The 15,906-nt window shown below is 42.7% G+C and overlaps 1 protein-coding gene and 1 long non-coding RNA gene across 19 annotated transcripts in view; one reads left to right on the top strand and one right to left on the bottom strand.

The window, feature by feature from the left end:
- SEMA6D (semaphorin 6D) overlaps positions 1 to 4,431 on the top strand; it is a 346,041-nt gene extending 341,610 nt beyond the window's left edge. For all 11 annotated transcript variants that reach the window (XM_052671942.1, XM_052671937.1, XM_052671944.1 and 8 more), the window contains one exon: positions 1,664 to 4,431. In XM_052671942.1, coding sequence (XP_052527902.1) covers positions 1,664 to 2,967 — 1,304 coding nt within the window. In that variant the 3' untranslated portion in view covers positions 2,968 to 4,431. The remainder of the gene's footprint in view (positions 1 to 1,663) is intronic.
- The window catches only part of LOC128075321 (uncharacterized), a 125,352-nt gene continuing 113,527 nt past the window's right edge, over positions 4,082 to 15,906 (bottom strand). For 5 of the 8 annotated variants that reach the window (XR_008203737.1, XR_008203735.1, XR_008203738.1 and 2 more), the window contains 2 exons: positions 5,807 to 6,037; positions 4,082 to 5,696 (listed from right to left, as the gene is read on the bottom strand). This is a non-coding gene — a long non-coding RNA (uncharacterized LOC128075321). Of the gene's footprint in view, positions 5,697 to 5,802; positions 6,038 to 8,399; positions 8,556 to 15,906 lie in introns of all 8 variants that reach the window. The other 3 variants (XR_008203736.1, XR_008203733.1, XR_008203739.1) reach the window with 3 other exon arrangements.

Below are 15,906 nucleotides of genomic sequence, written 5' to 3'. Positions count from 1 at the left end.
TCATGTTTTAAGTGGAGCACATCCCAAACTACTCCTGCCTGCAGCACTTCTGTGAAAACGTGGTCAGATCTGAGTAAGGATGTACTGAATTTCCCATTCTCTGGATATGAGGATCCAATTACAAATGATCTCCTCAGTACATGGAGACACAGACACAGTTTTTAATCTGAACACAGAAAGAAACATGTACCACATGTAATTCATCTTTCTGTAGCAGTTCTTTCAGCTAAGTGAAGCTTTGATTAGGCTCTTACGGCAACAAAGATTTCAATTCAGCAGGACTGTTGCAGTCAATCAAAGACTCAAGAAGCTTCCAACCCCATAAAGAAAACTTAAAAGAAGTCTTCATCAGTGCACAGAATAGCAGGGTGACAGGCATGTTTGCACAATTCTGTATTCTGAAAAATCTCTCTAGCCAAAAAACATTTCTATTTTTATTACCATTCACCAAAACATATCAGGTTTCCTATCAGCCATTATAGCAGTGCATTTGTCATTTTAATTTGTTGCAGTTATTTTCCATTTTGCTTTAAGTTTTTTTGTTATCATTTGCTCTTGGTTCTGAATCACATTTTGTGTCATAGCTATTAGTGAACTTTACTCATGTTCTTCTTCTGCACTGTACCATTAAAATCTATAGCCCTGAAAGTTAACAATGTTCAAAGGCCTTGCCTCTAACAAAAATGAATCTGTAGCTTCAGTCTTGCTCTTTTGTGTGAACGTCCTTTGGGACAGTTAACAGAATTACTTCCATTAAGAACTAACATTATCTTAGCTGCAAGATGTCTGTGGTTGCTATAAAAAATCTCAAGAAACAAAGGGAGCTGGTTAATACGTGAATCACAAACTAATCCAGTACTCAACTCTTGTCTAAACAAAAAGTTTTCTAGATTTTAACACTGTATAGTAACTTAACCTTGCAAGGTGTGGTTTTTTCTATATTATGCAAGTATTCTTTTTTGTTATTGACTATAAGTAGAAAGGAAAACTTGTGCTTTAATAGAATGCTGTAATCTTTAACTTAAAAAATTGTATGCTTACCTTATCAAACTGTGCCATTCCAAGGCTAGCGAGCTGCAGATGGATTAGTTTACAAGTTTTGCACCATATTATATTGATGTGGTTTTAACAATGCACTATGTAAGTTATACAGTTCTATGTAACATTTGCATAATCCTGTCTCTCTTTTGATACTGATTTATGAGTTGGGCAGAAAATTGAGAGAGAAATCCATCTATGAGTTATTAATTGCTGTCTGGCCCAGTAGCACCTTCTAACCTCAATTTTCCAGCACAAATCGTTAATGTTAATAGCATTCAGGCCCTGTATTTGTAAGCCTTAAAGGAAATTTAAGGACAGGCTAAACAGATAGCATAGAGTGTACAAACCGAACATAGTATAAGGAGCGAAGCTCTGACAAGCATCAGAACTTGTCCAAAGAAAGTAGACAGTCTAAATAGAGCTGATCAATGCTAACTCGGTCCTTTTTATTTATAAAATTATTAGCATGCAGCAGTGCTCTGGACTGCAGAGAACAGGGGGCAGAGCGCTCAAAAACTCAAGGCCACTGCTGTCCTTGTGCAAGGCAGGCTTACTACTTCTGAAATAGATCGGTTTTAAGTATGTATGTGTAAATTTATGATACGCTGCATGTCTCTTGCAGGTGTAAGGTGGGAAGTGCAATCAGGAGAGTCCAACCAAATGGTACACATGAATGTCCTAATCACTTGTGTCTTTGCTGCTTTTGTCCTGGGAGCCTTTATTGCGGGAGTGGCCGTGTACTGTTATCGGGATGTGTTTGTACGGAAATCCAGGAAAATACACAAAGATGCAGAATCTGCTCAGTCCTGTACGGACTCCAGCGGGAGCTTTGCTAAACTGAACGGGCTTTTTGATAGTCCTGTCAAGGAGTACCAACAAAACATTGATTCGCCCAAACTCTACACCAACCTGCTGACTAGCAGAAAGGAATTGCCACCAAATGGTGATATGAAGTCCATGATGATGGACCACAGGGGCCAGCCTCCAGAATTAGCTGCGCTTCCCACTCCTGAATCCACACCAGTTCTTCAGCAAAAGACTCTGCAAGCCATGAAAAGTCAGTCGGACAAAGCACACAGTAATCTCAATGCTTCACGAAAGGAAACCCCACTAAAAAGCCCTCAGTTTTTTCCTTCCAGTCCTCCACCTCACTCTCCTCTGAGTCATGGACATATCCCTAGTGCTATCGTTCTTCCCAATGCTACTCATGATTACAACACGTCTTTCTCAAATTCTAATGCGCACAAGGCAGACAAGAAGATGCAACATATTGATCATCCACTTACAAAACCATCCAGCAAAAGAGACCACAGGAGGTCTGTTGATTCCAGGAACACCCTGAATGATTTTCTGAAGCACTTAAATGAAACTACTAGTAATCCAAAAGCAATTATGGGAGATATTCAAGTGGCCCACCAGACTTTAATGCTGGATCCAATGGGAAATATGTCTGAGATCCCACCTAAAGTTCCCAACAGGGAGGCATCTTTATACTCTCCACCATCAACTCTTCCGAGAAACAGCCCCACAAAACGAGTGGACGTTCCCACCACACCTGCAGTACCGATGACCTCTTTGGAAAGGCAGAGAGGTTATCACAAAAATTCTTCACAAAGGCATTCAATATCTGCCCTTCCTAAAAACTTAAACTCACCAAATGGTGTTTTGTTATCCAGACAGCCCAGTATTAATCGAGGGGGTTATGTGACTCCCACAGCAGGCACAAAGATGGACTACATGCAAGGAACGCCTGTCAGCGTTCACCTCCAGCCTTCCTTGTCCAGGCAAAGCAGTTACACAAGCAATGGCACTCTTCCTCGTACAGGAATAAAGAGGACACCCTCGTTAAAACCTGATGTGCCACCAAAACCCTCATTTGTTCCTCAAACAACATCAGTCAGACCACTGAACAAATACAGTTACTAGGACGCGTCTGTCCTAAAAATGAGCGTGGCATTGACCTGTACAGGTTGTGAGATGATGTTGTGGTAGACACATAAGACAGAGACTTGCTTGTAATTAAAGAGAACAAAGTGGCCAAAGAAACTGTCTTTACTTCAGCAACATCTGTGTCTTGCCACAGGTAGCTACAGCAAGACTTTGTGTACTTGCTGAGAGCAAATGAAAAAAGAAAAACAAAACAAAGGAAAGTGCTGGTCATTACATTTCTTTTGTTTGGAGCTAAGGAGACATGTAGCACAATGGGGTGGGGGCTACTTTACTGTTCTGAATAGCTGAAAAAGCAAACAAACAACAACAAAAAGTTCTTGGGAAAAGAAATCTGTAAGCAAATACTTGAAAAATGGGTTCCATTTTAGACTGCCATTAAGCGTGGTCCTTCCCATTAAATGTGAACATTTTAATATGTATGCATTCACCTTGCCTCTTGCACAAATGTCAGAAAATGGTAATGTCTCAATGACTATCTGGGTTAATAATCAATTTGCTGGAATTCAGTCTCTGGCCCAACTGTAGCATTTATTTTTATTTCTTTTTTCTCCTTGTGTGTGGCATTTTGTTTGTGCCACAGATAAAGCTGTGCGTGTGTGTGGGTGTATGTGTGTACTGTACACACTAGGATGTGCTTAGATTCCCATTGCATCTTTTATGCTATGGAATTGTTTACATTGAGCATGACTGAACAAACAGATGACTCTGCCTTCTGCAGCCCATTGGGTTCAGTTTGGCAACAGCCAAGGAAGAACTGTGCGTTGCCGCCAGCCTTCTGCATGACAGCCTTGATGAAGTGTTCACCCAGCAAAAAGAGGGCAGATACCTTTAATTCTCCATAACTCTGTTATGCTGCTATCGATTCAGAGCTGTACATTTCAAACCTAGTCGTTTGGGCTGGGATGGGGGAGTTCAGCTGTGTTTCCACATTGCCTCCATCCAATACCTGGCCACTGTGAACCTGAGCCCCTGTACTTCTCATTGAGGGCAGCTAGTAACAATTCGTTTGGCAAAAGCCTGCTTAACTGGAGAAGGTTACACGTTTGTTGCATTTAAAGATGCCCTGTAGTCTGATAGACTCTTGTCAGTGAAGAAAAGAAAAAAAAAAAAAAAAAAAAAAAAGACAGACACATTAATTGGCCTGGCAGAAGCAGTCTGTGAAAAATCAACAGTAGTGCAATCAATTTGTTTTTGTTGTTTAATGTAAGGTTGTTGGTTTTTTTTTTTTCCAAAGTCATGCAGGTAATGACAATATTCTGTAAATATTATGTGTGAGTTTACCTGAATCTGTGCATTTTGTGCCTTATTCATGCAAATGATAAAAGTACTAAAAAAACAAAAAAACAAAAAAACAAACAAAAAAAAAACTGTCAAGTGTTCTCACTATAGCACATATCTCCTGAGTGCCAGTTGTAAAACCTCTCAACAGCACCCTCCCCCCCCCCCCCAAAAAAAAAATAAAGATAATAAGCAAGGATAATTAACAATAACTAAAGGCAGCCTACAATCCAAGAAGACAGCAGCATTAAATCACCTTGCCATGATAAACATTCCACTCCAGCTCTCCGAAGGATCAAACAGTTATAATGTGAAATCAAATGAGGTTTCTAGGGTAATGGAACACCTGCTAAAGTTGTGTAAGCTATTTAGTAGGTTTTACAGTATCCACTTGCAGCTGATGTTCAACACAGATGGCTATTTTAGCTTGCAAACTACACACTACCACATTGTTTATTGAACATAAGTATAGAAATAACCATGGCAGAGGAATGAATTAGCGGGACAAATAACTGCAACGGGTTTCAGAGATGGTGGAGATTTATGTTATGTGTTCGAAGGGGAGAAAAGGTTAGTCACTGAAAACTGGATCTCTTTTACAGAACAAAGAATAAAGGACAGCAGTAGTCATTTTTTCTTGCAAGGCTGTAAGGGACATTTATTTCCTGAGACCTCTGGATCCAAAAATCAATGATCTCTCTTCCTAAACACTTATGTCTTGCAACTAAAACACTACAGATTAATAACATAAAAATGTACTTGGTTGTCAAGAGACAAAAACTGATCTGAATTCACTCTACAAATATTAATTAATAAAGACTTGTGTGAAATCGAAAGATAAATGTATGTGAACCCTGATAACCTCCTGTAACATTGTGCTGCCTTGTAGATGGTAATGTGAGTTCTCTCAGTATTTATGTTGAAATTTCTAACATTCAACTTAGTCTTCATTCTGTTAATTTAATAATAAAAGATGCTTTATCCATTTGTGCAAAGGTAAACGCAGATTGTATCTTTTTTAATGGTACGGCATAAAAAAGTAACCCTTAAATGAAGCTGCTCTATACTATAGAGTACTTTAACATGTATAGATATCTTGTAAACTTGTATTGTGGATGTGTAAATAATACGTTCTTTGGGTTTTTAACACCGCATGTAAAGTGAAAATAAAATATTCCAATGTACCGAATGTGTAAATTCATTGCTGTTAAGGTGGGTTTTAGGTACACTTGCTGGAATTTTAATAGAAATCTGCTTGCCTTTGGTAGCTCGGTGAGGAAGGCAGAAAGACATCCCCTCATCAGCATTACAGGGCATCGGACAGCTTGCAGCAGGTGATGATGACACACACAGGTGTACTGCCATTTTCAGTGCAGCTGCATGTCCACTCACAGGTTCTTGAAGTTATGCAGACAACTGTCAGCATCCTGAGTGAAATACAAAACATCACAGTAACTAGCATGTATTGCGAGAGTGTAGTGCAGTCAGCGTAGCCACACCAACCAGATGCATTCAGTCTGAAAACTGCATAACATACCTCCACAAGAAGCTCCTCCATTGGAGCTTAATTCAAGTTGAGCTCTGTTACCTATCAGCTCCAACTGCAGTGGAGCTCTTGGGGCAGCTGCAGAGGAGGGCCACCAAGATCATCAGAGGACTGGAGCACCTCTCATACAAGGAAAGGTTGATGGAACTGGGACTGTTTAGCATGAGGGAAGAGAAGGTTCCAGGGAGACCTCATTGCAGCCTTGCAAAACTTGAAGGGAGCCTATAAACAGGAAGGGGAATGACTGTTTACAAGGGTGGACAGTGATAGGAAAGGGGGAATGGTTTTAAATTGAGACAGGGGAGGTTTAGATTAAATATTAGGAGGAATTTTTCCACACAAGAGGGTGGTGATGCACTGGAACAGGTTGCCCAAGGAGGCTGTGGATGCCCCATCCCTGCAGGCATTCAAGGCCAGGCTGGATGAGGCTCTGGGCAGCCTGGGCTGCTGGTTGGCGACCCTGCGCACAGCAGGGGGTTGGAACTGGATGAGCTCTGAGGTCCTTTTCAACCCAGGCCATTCTATGATTCAATTATGGAAAAGTTTTGAAACAGGATGGTTTTTTCCCTCATGAAATATAGGCTACAAGAAGATAGAGATCATTCTTGGCAAATTAATTACAAACCTACACATAGAAGGACATTCCTACTTACTTAGTAATACTTGGTACTTGAAATTCACCTTTCAGGCAGACAATAAAGCCCAACAGAAAGATACATGCTCTACACTTAGGATGTGCCAACAGCACAGATAATTTTAAAATAATCAGGGTCAGTTAGTATCACAGTATAAATATGAAATATTCTTTTAATTAAAAGCCGATTTTAGATAATGGATAAAAATTATTTCTTATGAGATTATGGTGTCACAGTATTAATCATCCGAAGTTACTGTGCATGTTAGAACAATACAATGACACCTGGTTCCATCTTACTTTACTTTAAGAAAAAATTAAAGGGAAAGGAAACAGTGCTAAAAAAAAAATAAAAATCCCAAAATATGAAGCACAATGTGTATTTTTCTAGTACAGGAACAAATATTTCTTTTTATTAACTTGTTGTAAGCCTGTGCAGCTTTTCTACTACGGCTGTGGTAAGGTGTCAGCCAGAACAGCCAGAGGTGTTCCCTATGGACGGGCACTGCCTTTTTAAGTCCATCCACCTGAGTGATTATCAGCCTTTGAGAGTTGGGGTATGAGACATTACAGATAGTGCACATGAAGAGTCCATCTAGCACAGAGAGATGGAAATACAACCATTCATTTTGATGCCCACTGAAGCAGCCTTCATAACCCACACGACGCGGTGCCAGGCACCCAGCAACCCAGTACACCCTCCTGGGTGCATTCACACATATGGAAAAGCATTGCTGAGAGAGGGAGGAAACATACAAGAAGGCTGACAGTGCAGCAGCACAGCCTGCTGCAGGAGCACCAGGACAGGGTGAGGCCCCTCTCCTCTCAGACTTCCTTCATCGTTTTGCAGCCAATCACAACATAATTGTCAGCAGCGGTGAAAAAGACAAAACATAACAAAAACACACTGCCAGCACACAGTAGCAAGATGATGATTGCAGGAAAACCAATTTGTAAGGCTATAAGTAGCTATCTGTATGACTGTGCTGCCAGCACAGACCTATGGCCTTTCAAATTGGGGTCTTAAAGTAATCAGTGCAGTTACAAAATTCAGGATGCCTCTGTCTTAGTGCTGTCTTGCTAATGGCTCACTCTGCGACCCCTGGAAGATTATGCAGGGCTTAGTCAGTGTAATGGAGCCTGGAAAGGCAGAGCCTAGCTGCAATAGGCACAGTTGTTCTGTTGGTAACGCTTTCCATGTACTGAGGTTTTATTATTTTTCCTCTCCTTTTGTGATTCTGAGCACTAGTGAGGATATCTTGCAGGTAAATAAAGGGAAGGAGAAGTCTCTTCCCGTCTGGGGAAGGTTAGTATTGGCAGGAACGGGGAGGAGCTGCTATTTCTCCAGGCACCCATTAATTTCATAGATAGGAAAATGTTTTTTAAAAATTGATCAGGACAAAATACCATCATAAATGCAGCAGCTGGACTTCAGCTGGGAAGTGCAAGCTTCTCATATAAAAAGCAGTACCAGGAGACCCACCTACCAAGGCTGCATTTGTTGTTCAAATGTCATCGTAGCGCAGTACGAAAGAGCAAGAAACCAAAGGATTTGGGAGGAAAAAAACATTAAATATTTAATTAGGTTCAGCTCAGAGAGCTATAGATACTCATATTCTTATTCAGTCATACTAAAATGCAGCTGCTGTGAGGGCCTGACTCCATACCAGCCGCTGCTGTTTGCCTGCAAACACTTTGTAGACATACTGCACTGGCCAGACACACATCTGAAATTATCATCTATCCTGAACTCTCAACCAAGAAAATGTTTCTGCTCTGCCTGAAATGAAATTTATTGGAAGCTCTGATTTTATTAGTGCATTCTGAATTCATTCGATGACCTGATTTATGGTCTGCTTTCTTGGGATTTTTTTCCTACAGTCACAAACAACTTTTCCAAGCTCTGCTTTTTAAAACCGTAACTAAATCCAAGCAGTGAAAGCCACTGACCAGAGCAGGGATGCCATAGGGTGCCCACATAGGGTAACATCTGCGAATTCCTTGGACCCCAGCAGGGATGGCGAGACCTCTCTGCCAGACTGGTGCCTCTGTCCTCAACATCAGCCAGAGAGTGATAGCTCCTGTGAGGCTCCAGCTGCTGAAATACTGCAGGGGAATGAAAGCAGAAGAAAATCTACCACATGGATAGCCTGTCCTGACCATTGGTATGAATGGTCCCATCTATCAACAGAAAAAGAAGCTTACGTCAGGGAAACCTGAATGGTAAATAAGTAAATAAATACTCCAACCCCCACAGATCTCGCTGTCCTTGTTTTGTGAGTCACAGGCTGTTTTTCCAAGGAAGAGTCCCTCCAACTTGAAAGAAAATGAGCAAAGAATGCCAGTTCTTTATGAAAGCTCTTCTGTAGGATCATACCTGGCTGTAAAAGCTGTTCTGTAACTTTTTCCAGTAGCTGACCTTGCCATTGGCAAAGGCAGACCATGAGCTAACTGGTTTGCTTCTGTAGCTGTCTGACAGCCTTCAGCATGTGTCTATTCCTGCACAAAAATGGACGGCTGCCTAGTAAGAGAAAAAGTGGCAATTGGCTTTTAATGTGGGTCACTTTAAGCACAGCCTTATTTCTCAACTCTTTGATTTACAATGCTGGTCCCACATGAGGAAAAAAAAAAAAAAAATAATCAGAAGTAGACCAGAGCAGATGAATCATAAAAGCAATGCACATGCTAGCTGTGCTTCCCTTTCTGTGCAATGAATATCCATGTGATTACTCCCATTTCCTCTGGAATACATATTGGTCAATTAACAGCTTGAGATTTTTTTGTTACGGACTAATGACAAATTTTTATAATCAGGCCATGCTGTATAACCATGAACGGCTATTAGTCACAGGTTATTGTGCCTGGCCAACGATTAGGTGAGCGAGAAGCACTTCCAATATTAATGCTGTGTGTGAGAATTGATTTCTGTGAAGGCTGGTGCGTGCAGCTCTCACATTCAGTCTCTGCCACTGCTAGCACAGGTGAAATACTGACTCCATCGAATGCAATGGCAGAGCTGCATGGGGCCAGGCCCTCACCTTTAATCACTTAGATGTTCCCAGGAAGCAAATGTGAGCAAGGCCACAGCAGGATGGGTGCACACCTGCAGGAAGTCATTTCCTGTAAAAGGACAGGACTTTCCTTAGCAGGGAACCTCCAGAGGTCCCTTCTGACAACTACAATGCTGTGATTCTTTGACAGAATCCCATCACCAGCTCTATTCACGAGTGATGGATAAGGAGACAAGGGCTTCAGAGTAAGAAAAATGCCCATGTGTGAGTGGCCTGTTTTTCGTGCTTTTCATAGGGAACTCCAGCAAGTTCTGCAATAGCAGCTGGGCAAACTTGCTTAGGCCAGCCAACTTTTTGCACGTACAGGGATGGCAACATCTCTGAACCACAGGTGTGGTTGTATGTTTTCCTGGTGCTAAATTTGCTGGGAAAGTTCACCATGTATTACACTGAACCATGGCATTAGGCTCCAGACACTGAGCTCTCAGGCATTGTGCTCCCTGAGCATATTGATACCAGCCTGTGGGCAGCAGATCATAGTAATGGAGGCAGAAGCAGACATTTTACAGAGTTTTTCACTTCCACTTATAACAGCCCAGGTAAAGAGCATCAAGATATCAAAATCTACTGAAGGAAATCTTTTCAGTGATTCAGGAAATCACTGAGCAGAACTGAGAACCGGAGCTGAAAGACAGTAAAAATGATTACTCATCCTTAAAATCTTTCCTAAAAGAGCTTTCAGATTAAGCAGATCTCGCATAAAGGTGAAGGCTTCCTTCTCCCCAGACTAAGATGAGTTTGCATAGCCAACTACCATTTTTATTGCAGCACTTCTCTTGACATGCATGGAGTGCATATCTCAAACAGCCCTTTGCCGTTCAGATCCTGGAGGACACGGGCAGATCCTAACACACAACACACCCCTCTCCATACAAGTCTTTCATCTGAAGTGACAGGGAGATGAAAGGTGAGGTTACACAGCGTGCAGCATGCTGAGAGAAAGTCACATGGTATTTCAGAGCAGCTTCACCACTGGATGGGCAGCTCAGAAAGCACTTGCAAATGAAATTTTACTACATTGATCTATTCCATATTACAAGTGTTCCTTGCTGGTTCCTGCTACTTCAGTTTAACTGCAGTGCTTGGGAAGAGGCTGCATTTCCACCTCCATGGGGACTACACCTGCAGCCAGAATTTATCCCCGTCATCTGAGGGAGGGGATGGCCCACAGCAAGCTCTAAATGCATCAGGTATTCCAAACCACGAGACAGAGCATCATGTAGGACACAAACTAAGATCAGTTGCCAAAAATACACTTTTTGTCACATTTCAGACAACAACCACTTAGAAACCTGTCATCTCAGTTTGATGAGGGAGGAGTAAATATCTGCCCTGAAACTGGTTGACAGAACGGACAGTTTTATGATGTTGGCTTCTAACATTAACTTGCACAAGTGCCACACAGTTAACAGTGTCAGCAGTTTCTATCTAAATCCAATACTGCATTTTTTTTTATAGTCCTCCCTGTGCTTTCTAAAACAGTTTCACTTGTCCTGCCCAGGATCAAAACTAACCTGCCTTGAAGCCTCATTTTGATATTTTACTGCTCATTTGTTTTTCATAAACTCCTGCCAATGAAGCCTTCTCCCCTCTCTGCTGCTTCCTTGGATGTTTTAGCCCCACTCCTTTCTGCTTCACATCCAAAGTCAAACTAGGGGCAGAGGAGCCCCACTCCAAACAGTTTGGACCAACGAAACTGGTGAAGGGTCTGGAGCACAAACCCTATGAGGAGCAGCTGAGGGAGCTGGATTGTTCAGTCTGGAGAAGAGGAGGCTCAGGGGAGACCTCATTGCACTGTACAACTTCCTGAAGGGAGGTTGTGGTGCAAAAGGGTCTGGCCTCTTCTCCCAGGCAAATAGTAGGACCTGAGGAAACGGTCAGAAGTTGTACCAGAGGAGGTTTAGGTTGGACATCAGGAGAAACTTTTTATCTCGGAGGGTGGTCAGGCACTGGAATGGCTGCCCAGGGAGGTGGTGGAGTCGCCGTCCCTGGCAGTGTTCAAGAGGCATCTGGATGAGGAGCTACGAGATATGTTTTAGAGTGGTACTAATAAGAATGGGAGGGCGGTTGGACTAGATGATCTTGCAGGTCGTTTCCAACCTTGTGATTCTGTGATTCAGTTTGCCTTCCTTGTGTCACCTGATCCAAGCCCATCAGCAGGAAACACAAGACAGACTTCCCTGGGGATGGTTTGATTAGCTCTTTCCAATCTAGCACAGGCTCCTCCATCCTATGGATGTCACTTGGATGTTCACATTTGCAACTCTGAACGTTTCTCCCAGACACCCATCAAACACTCATAAATAGCTTGTCCACTGTAGGGCCAGGCAGAGCAGTGGGAAGAAAGTCCCACACTGAACCAGGAACATGGAAGCAAGTCTGGAAAACCAGTAGCAACCGACATGAGATATATGTCTGAATGCCACTCATGCCTCTGAAAATCCTCTCAGCTGTTAGGTGCCTTTAATCCTCACTCTGTTCAGATATTAACAAAGACACCAGCTGTGATGTGTAGGCACAGGGAAGAACCATGGCACCTCTGGACGGCATGCCCCTAATTCCAACCTGAAGACGCCACAAATGCCAGCCAGCTAAAACCTTGGGATGAAAACAGGGTTCCAACCAATTACCTCAGACCTTTAAATCCACAATACCTGACACAAGTATTTCTGAACCGCCGGAGTTGCAGAATGTGTTTTCATTTGGGGGTTTTATTTTCCTGGTTGGATTGTGTTGCTGTTTTAGCTAGTGTTCTTCAATAAAGCAATTCTGGAATACTCATCACAGAACTGCAGGGGTTGGAAGGGACCTCTGGAGATCACCAAGTCCAAACTCCTGTTAAGCAGGTTCCCTACAATAGGTCAGGTCACACAGAAACATGTCCAGATGGGTATTGAATATCTCCAGAGAAGGAGGCTCCACCACCTCTCTGAGCAACCAGTGCTCTCTTACTCTAATGCTATAATGTGATAGAAAGTACAGTGACAGTAGCAGAGCAGCACAATCCTAGACTGTAGCAAACGAGAACAAGCCCAAATGCAGCAGCTGTGAACAAGAAACAAAGGAAGAAAAACAGCTCACCTTCAGAAGGCCTCAGGTACACAGGGACCTCCATGAGATACCCCTACCTCCACTGCCAACACTTAAATGAGGTCTGGGAGGGGGTGGATCCTGACTGCATCTCTTCCAGTCACTCAGATGCATTGCATGCACCTGAGCTCCCCTGAGTTGGACCTGCCTTCCCACCAGGTGCTCAATCACTGGTTCAAGCTGTAACTTAGAATTTCTGCTGCACTCACTCTCACAGCAAAGTTCTTACCTGTGTTTGTATGGAAATTAATAAGTCAATGTGGATTTTTTCCCCAAGAATATTACAAAAGTTGATATGAAATGCACCAGTCTGCACTCCTTTTCTGCCGAATTTAATAAATTTATGTGAGCCAATTGGCAATATATATATATATTTAATTAACTTTGGAGTTTAAATGGAAGTTTACTAAAATCGGAACATGTTAAATGAATAATTTCTCTTGGCCTCTTTCAGGAAGTCTCTATCTTAACCCAATAATCAGCTCAGCTGCTAAGAGATCAATAAGGTCTTTCAATTCTATGAGTAGAAGGCATACATTAAAAAGTTGGTAACAAACGTGATAGACTGCAGAAGCTATTACATGGGTTTTTTTGACACTAAATCTATCTGCTAAAAATTCCTGAGAAAAGGTTACTGCCCATGCACTAATGTTGCCAAATGGTATAATTAGTGTTGCTTGAGAAGATTTCCTGGCACTTGGCCCTAAATACAAGTCCTGTGTGTTAAATTCTCATTACAGAAAAAGCCATAGTTTTAATCACAAAACCAAAAATAGCCTCAGACACCAAACACTGCTGGGTCTTCCCATCCCATAGACAGATAAAGCACATTATAGTTCCCTAGTCTGTAAAACCCCCAGTCTAGCAGCCCACCAGCTACAGCACACGCAGCCCACAGCCTTGGGCCGCTCTCACCAGAAACATCTCCACAGAGCCACCATCACATTTCCCCCAATCTCTTAAGCCAAACGTGCACAGTCCTAGCAAAGAGGAGTGAGTTTTTAATGACAAAGCACCTGCAGCAGCACACCAGAGCTGAGCTGCACCGCTCCCAGTGGAGCAGCAAGCAGCTGTACAGCCATCGCAGAAGGCACAGCTAATGTGCAAGGAGAGCTTCACATCACTGAATCCTCCCCATGGATTTAAATCCTCAGAGAGAAGAGTTTCGGCTGATTCCCATGACATTTCTGCAGAACAGAAATCACCTGGTAAATGACATCTGGTCATGTAAGGGATTTACCACCACTTGGGTTCTCATCACTGTCTCAGAGCTTCCTTGGTGGCCCCATTTTGTTCCTGTTAGGTAAACAAGACTGGCATGCAGAAAAGCTCTCCGACTGAAGCATTTTATATTAGGTGCCCAACTGAAATAAGCATTTCAATTACATTCATTAAGGAAGTTATTACTTGTTAATTGAATAGCAACAGACTGCTAAGGATCACTTATTGAGGTCTAATAAGTATGTAAGAGCAAATTCTACTCTTCATGTAATTCCATCAGCAATAAACTAGAGTAATTAGCTTCTTACTAACAAACTTCAATTGTGGGGAATGTTGAGGCAGATAATTGGCACTTAGGAAGATACCTATAGTAAGTTAGTGCCGTATCAATTAGCATACTTACTAAATGTCAGTTTAAACTCTGAACAAATAATTGATACCAATGTGTGGAGGGTTACTATTTAAACGCTTAACCTGTCATATTCAGAGAAAATAAAATAAGTCCTCTGACAGTGCTATTCCAAAATTTCTATAGGTGCTTCATTACCAGGTGTAAAACCTGCGGGCTACAGACAACCACCAGTAAGGACCCTGGGGTGCTGGCTGCACACAGACATGTGAGTGACTGAAGGTGTTCTATCGCCTGCTCAGGAGCCTGCCCCAACACTCCACTGCCTCACACTGTGTGCAGGTGGCTCAGCATTAAATTTCAAGGAAGGCTGTGAGCCATCCCAGGACCACCAAGTCCCCACTCCTTGCCATTCAGTAGAACCACCCAAAGACCTCAGTCCTGTTTCAGTTCAATCAAATTGAAGATCGTGCCTCGTGACGGGGAAGTTTCATTTTTTAGATAAACACTCTGAGGCACAAAAGCAGTCCCTGCCTTACCCAAAGGTGATTCAGAAAGCTCACAGCAGCTCTAGGATTAACACCTTCTGCGGGAAGCAGCACATATGAGATATCTTCCTATGGTGCTTGGGCTCCATAACCAGTCTGAGCTGATGGAAGGAGGTGAACATCAGTGACTGGTGAAAACAAGTAGCAGCAGAATTGACCCTTCATGTCTGTAATTTTATCACAGCTCTGCGTCCTTCGCCAAATATTTTCCAGATGTTCTGGAAAGGCTCTGCCTCCCCATTTGAAATGGAAATGCCTCTGCTTTCTGACTTGATGTGCAGTTTCACTGCCAGAAATAAAGTATTTTGCAATGGCACAGAGCATATAGAGGACTTCTGTTTGTAGGCAGACCTCGAGCCCTTGCTCCCAGCAGTGACCATGGAAGCAGCAGTTGAAGGGGAAGGAAAGAAACCCACACTTCAGGGAGAACATTGGCCCTCGGTGGCAGAGGGAACGGGTGGGAGCTGCAGTGCAGGTGTCTGGACAAGGAAAGAAGCACATATGAGATGGGATGCTGCCAGGGTAGAACCGAGGCAGGAGAAGGGAAGGCAAGTGAAAATTCTGGGCAGGACATGCTGGCATGTGGGGCAGATGGGAGGGAAGCAAGGAGCACACAGAGCTGGGGTCTGGGAGCCTGCAAGAGGAGAGCAGGGAGGCAGGAAGCTGCTGGCAGGGCAATGCTTGTCATTTTAAGGGGATCTCTGCAAATCAATTTTAGAAACTTCTATTTTAAAACAGATTCTCCCCTCCCCCGTCTCCACACAAACAAATACACACGGCTCCGTCATGTGGAAATACTTCAGACTCATCTATTTAAAAAAATTGACAGCATATTCCTGTCAGCTAGGAGTGTGATTTTTTTTCAGCTATGCCAGCAAAAGCCCTAATGTAGATACAGCTGTAATATGAGCAAAAGGGGGGGAAAAAAAGTTTATTTTTGCCAATACAGCTTCTTTCGCTCAGGCAAGTGATACAAGCTATATTTTTTGCAAGCTTTTTCCTTGTGTAAGCTTCTGCAGAGTGACTGCACTGTCATAGCAGCCTTGCCTGAATAACTAGGGTGGAAAAAAGTGTCCACAAGGCCTTAAATTGTGCTAGAGAAAGGACAGCACCTAGCACTGTGAAATCCTGTTAGTGCCTGCAGTAGCAGGTATGGGGGCAATACAGCTACCCAATAA

Source organism: Tympanuchus pallidicinctus, unplaced genomic scaffold (assembly GCF_026119805.1).
Source record: "Tympanuchus pallidicinctus isolate F22 unplaced genomic scaffold, pur_lepc_1.0 scaffold12, whole genome shotgun sequence".
NCBI lineage: Eukaryota > Metazoa > Chordata > Aves > Galliformes > Phasianidae > Tympanuchus > Tympanuchus pallidicinctus.
Note: the sequence above shows the minus strand (reverse complement) of the source record. Positions and strands in the feature narration are given on the sequence as shown.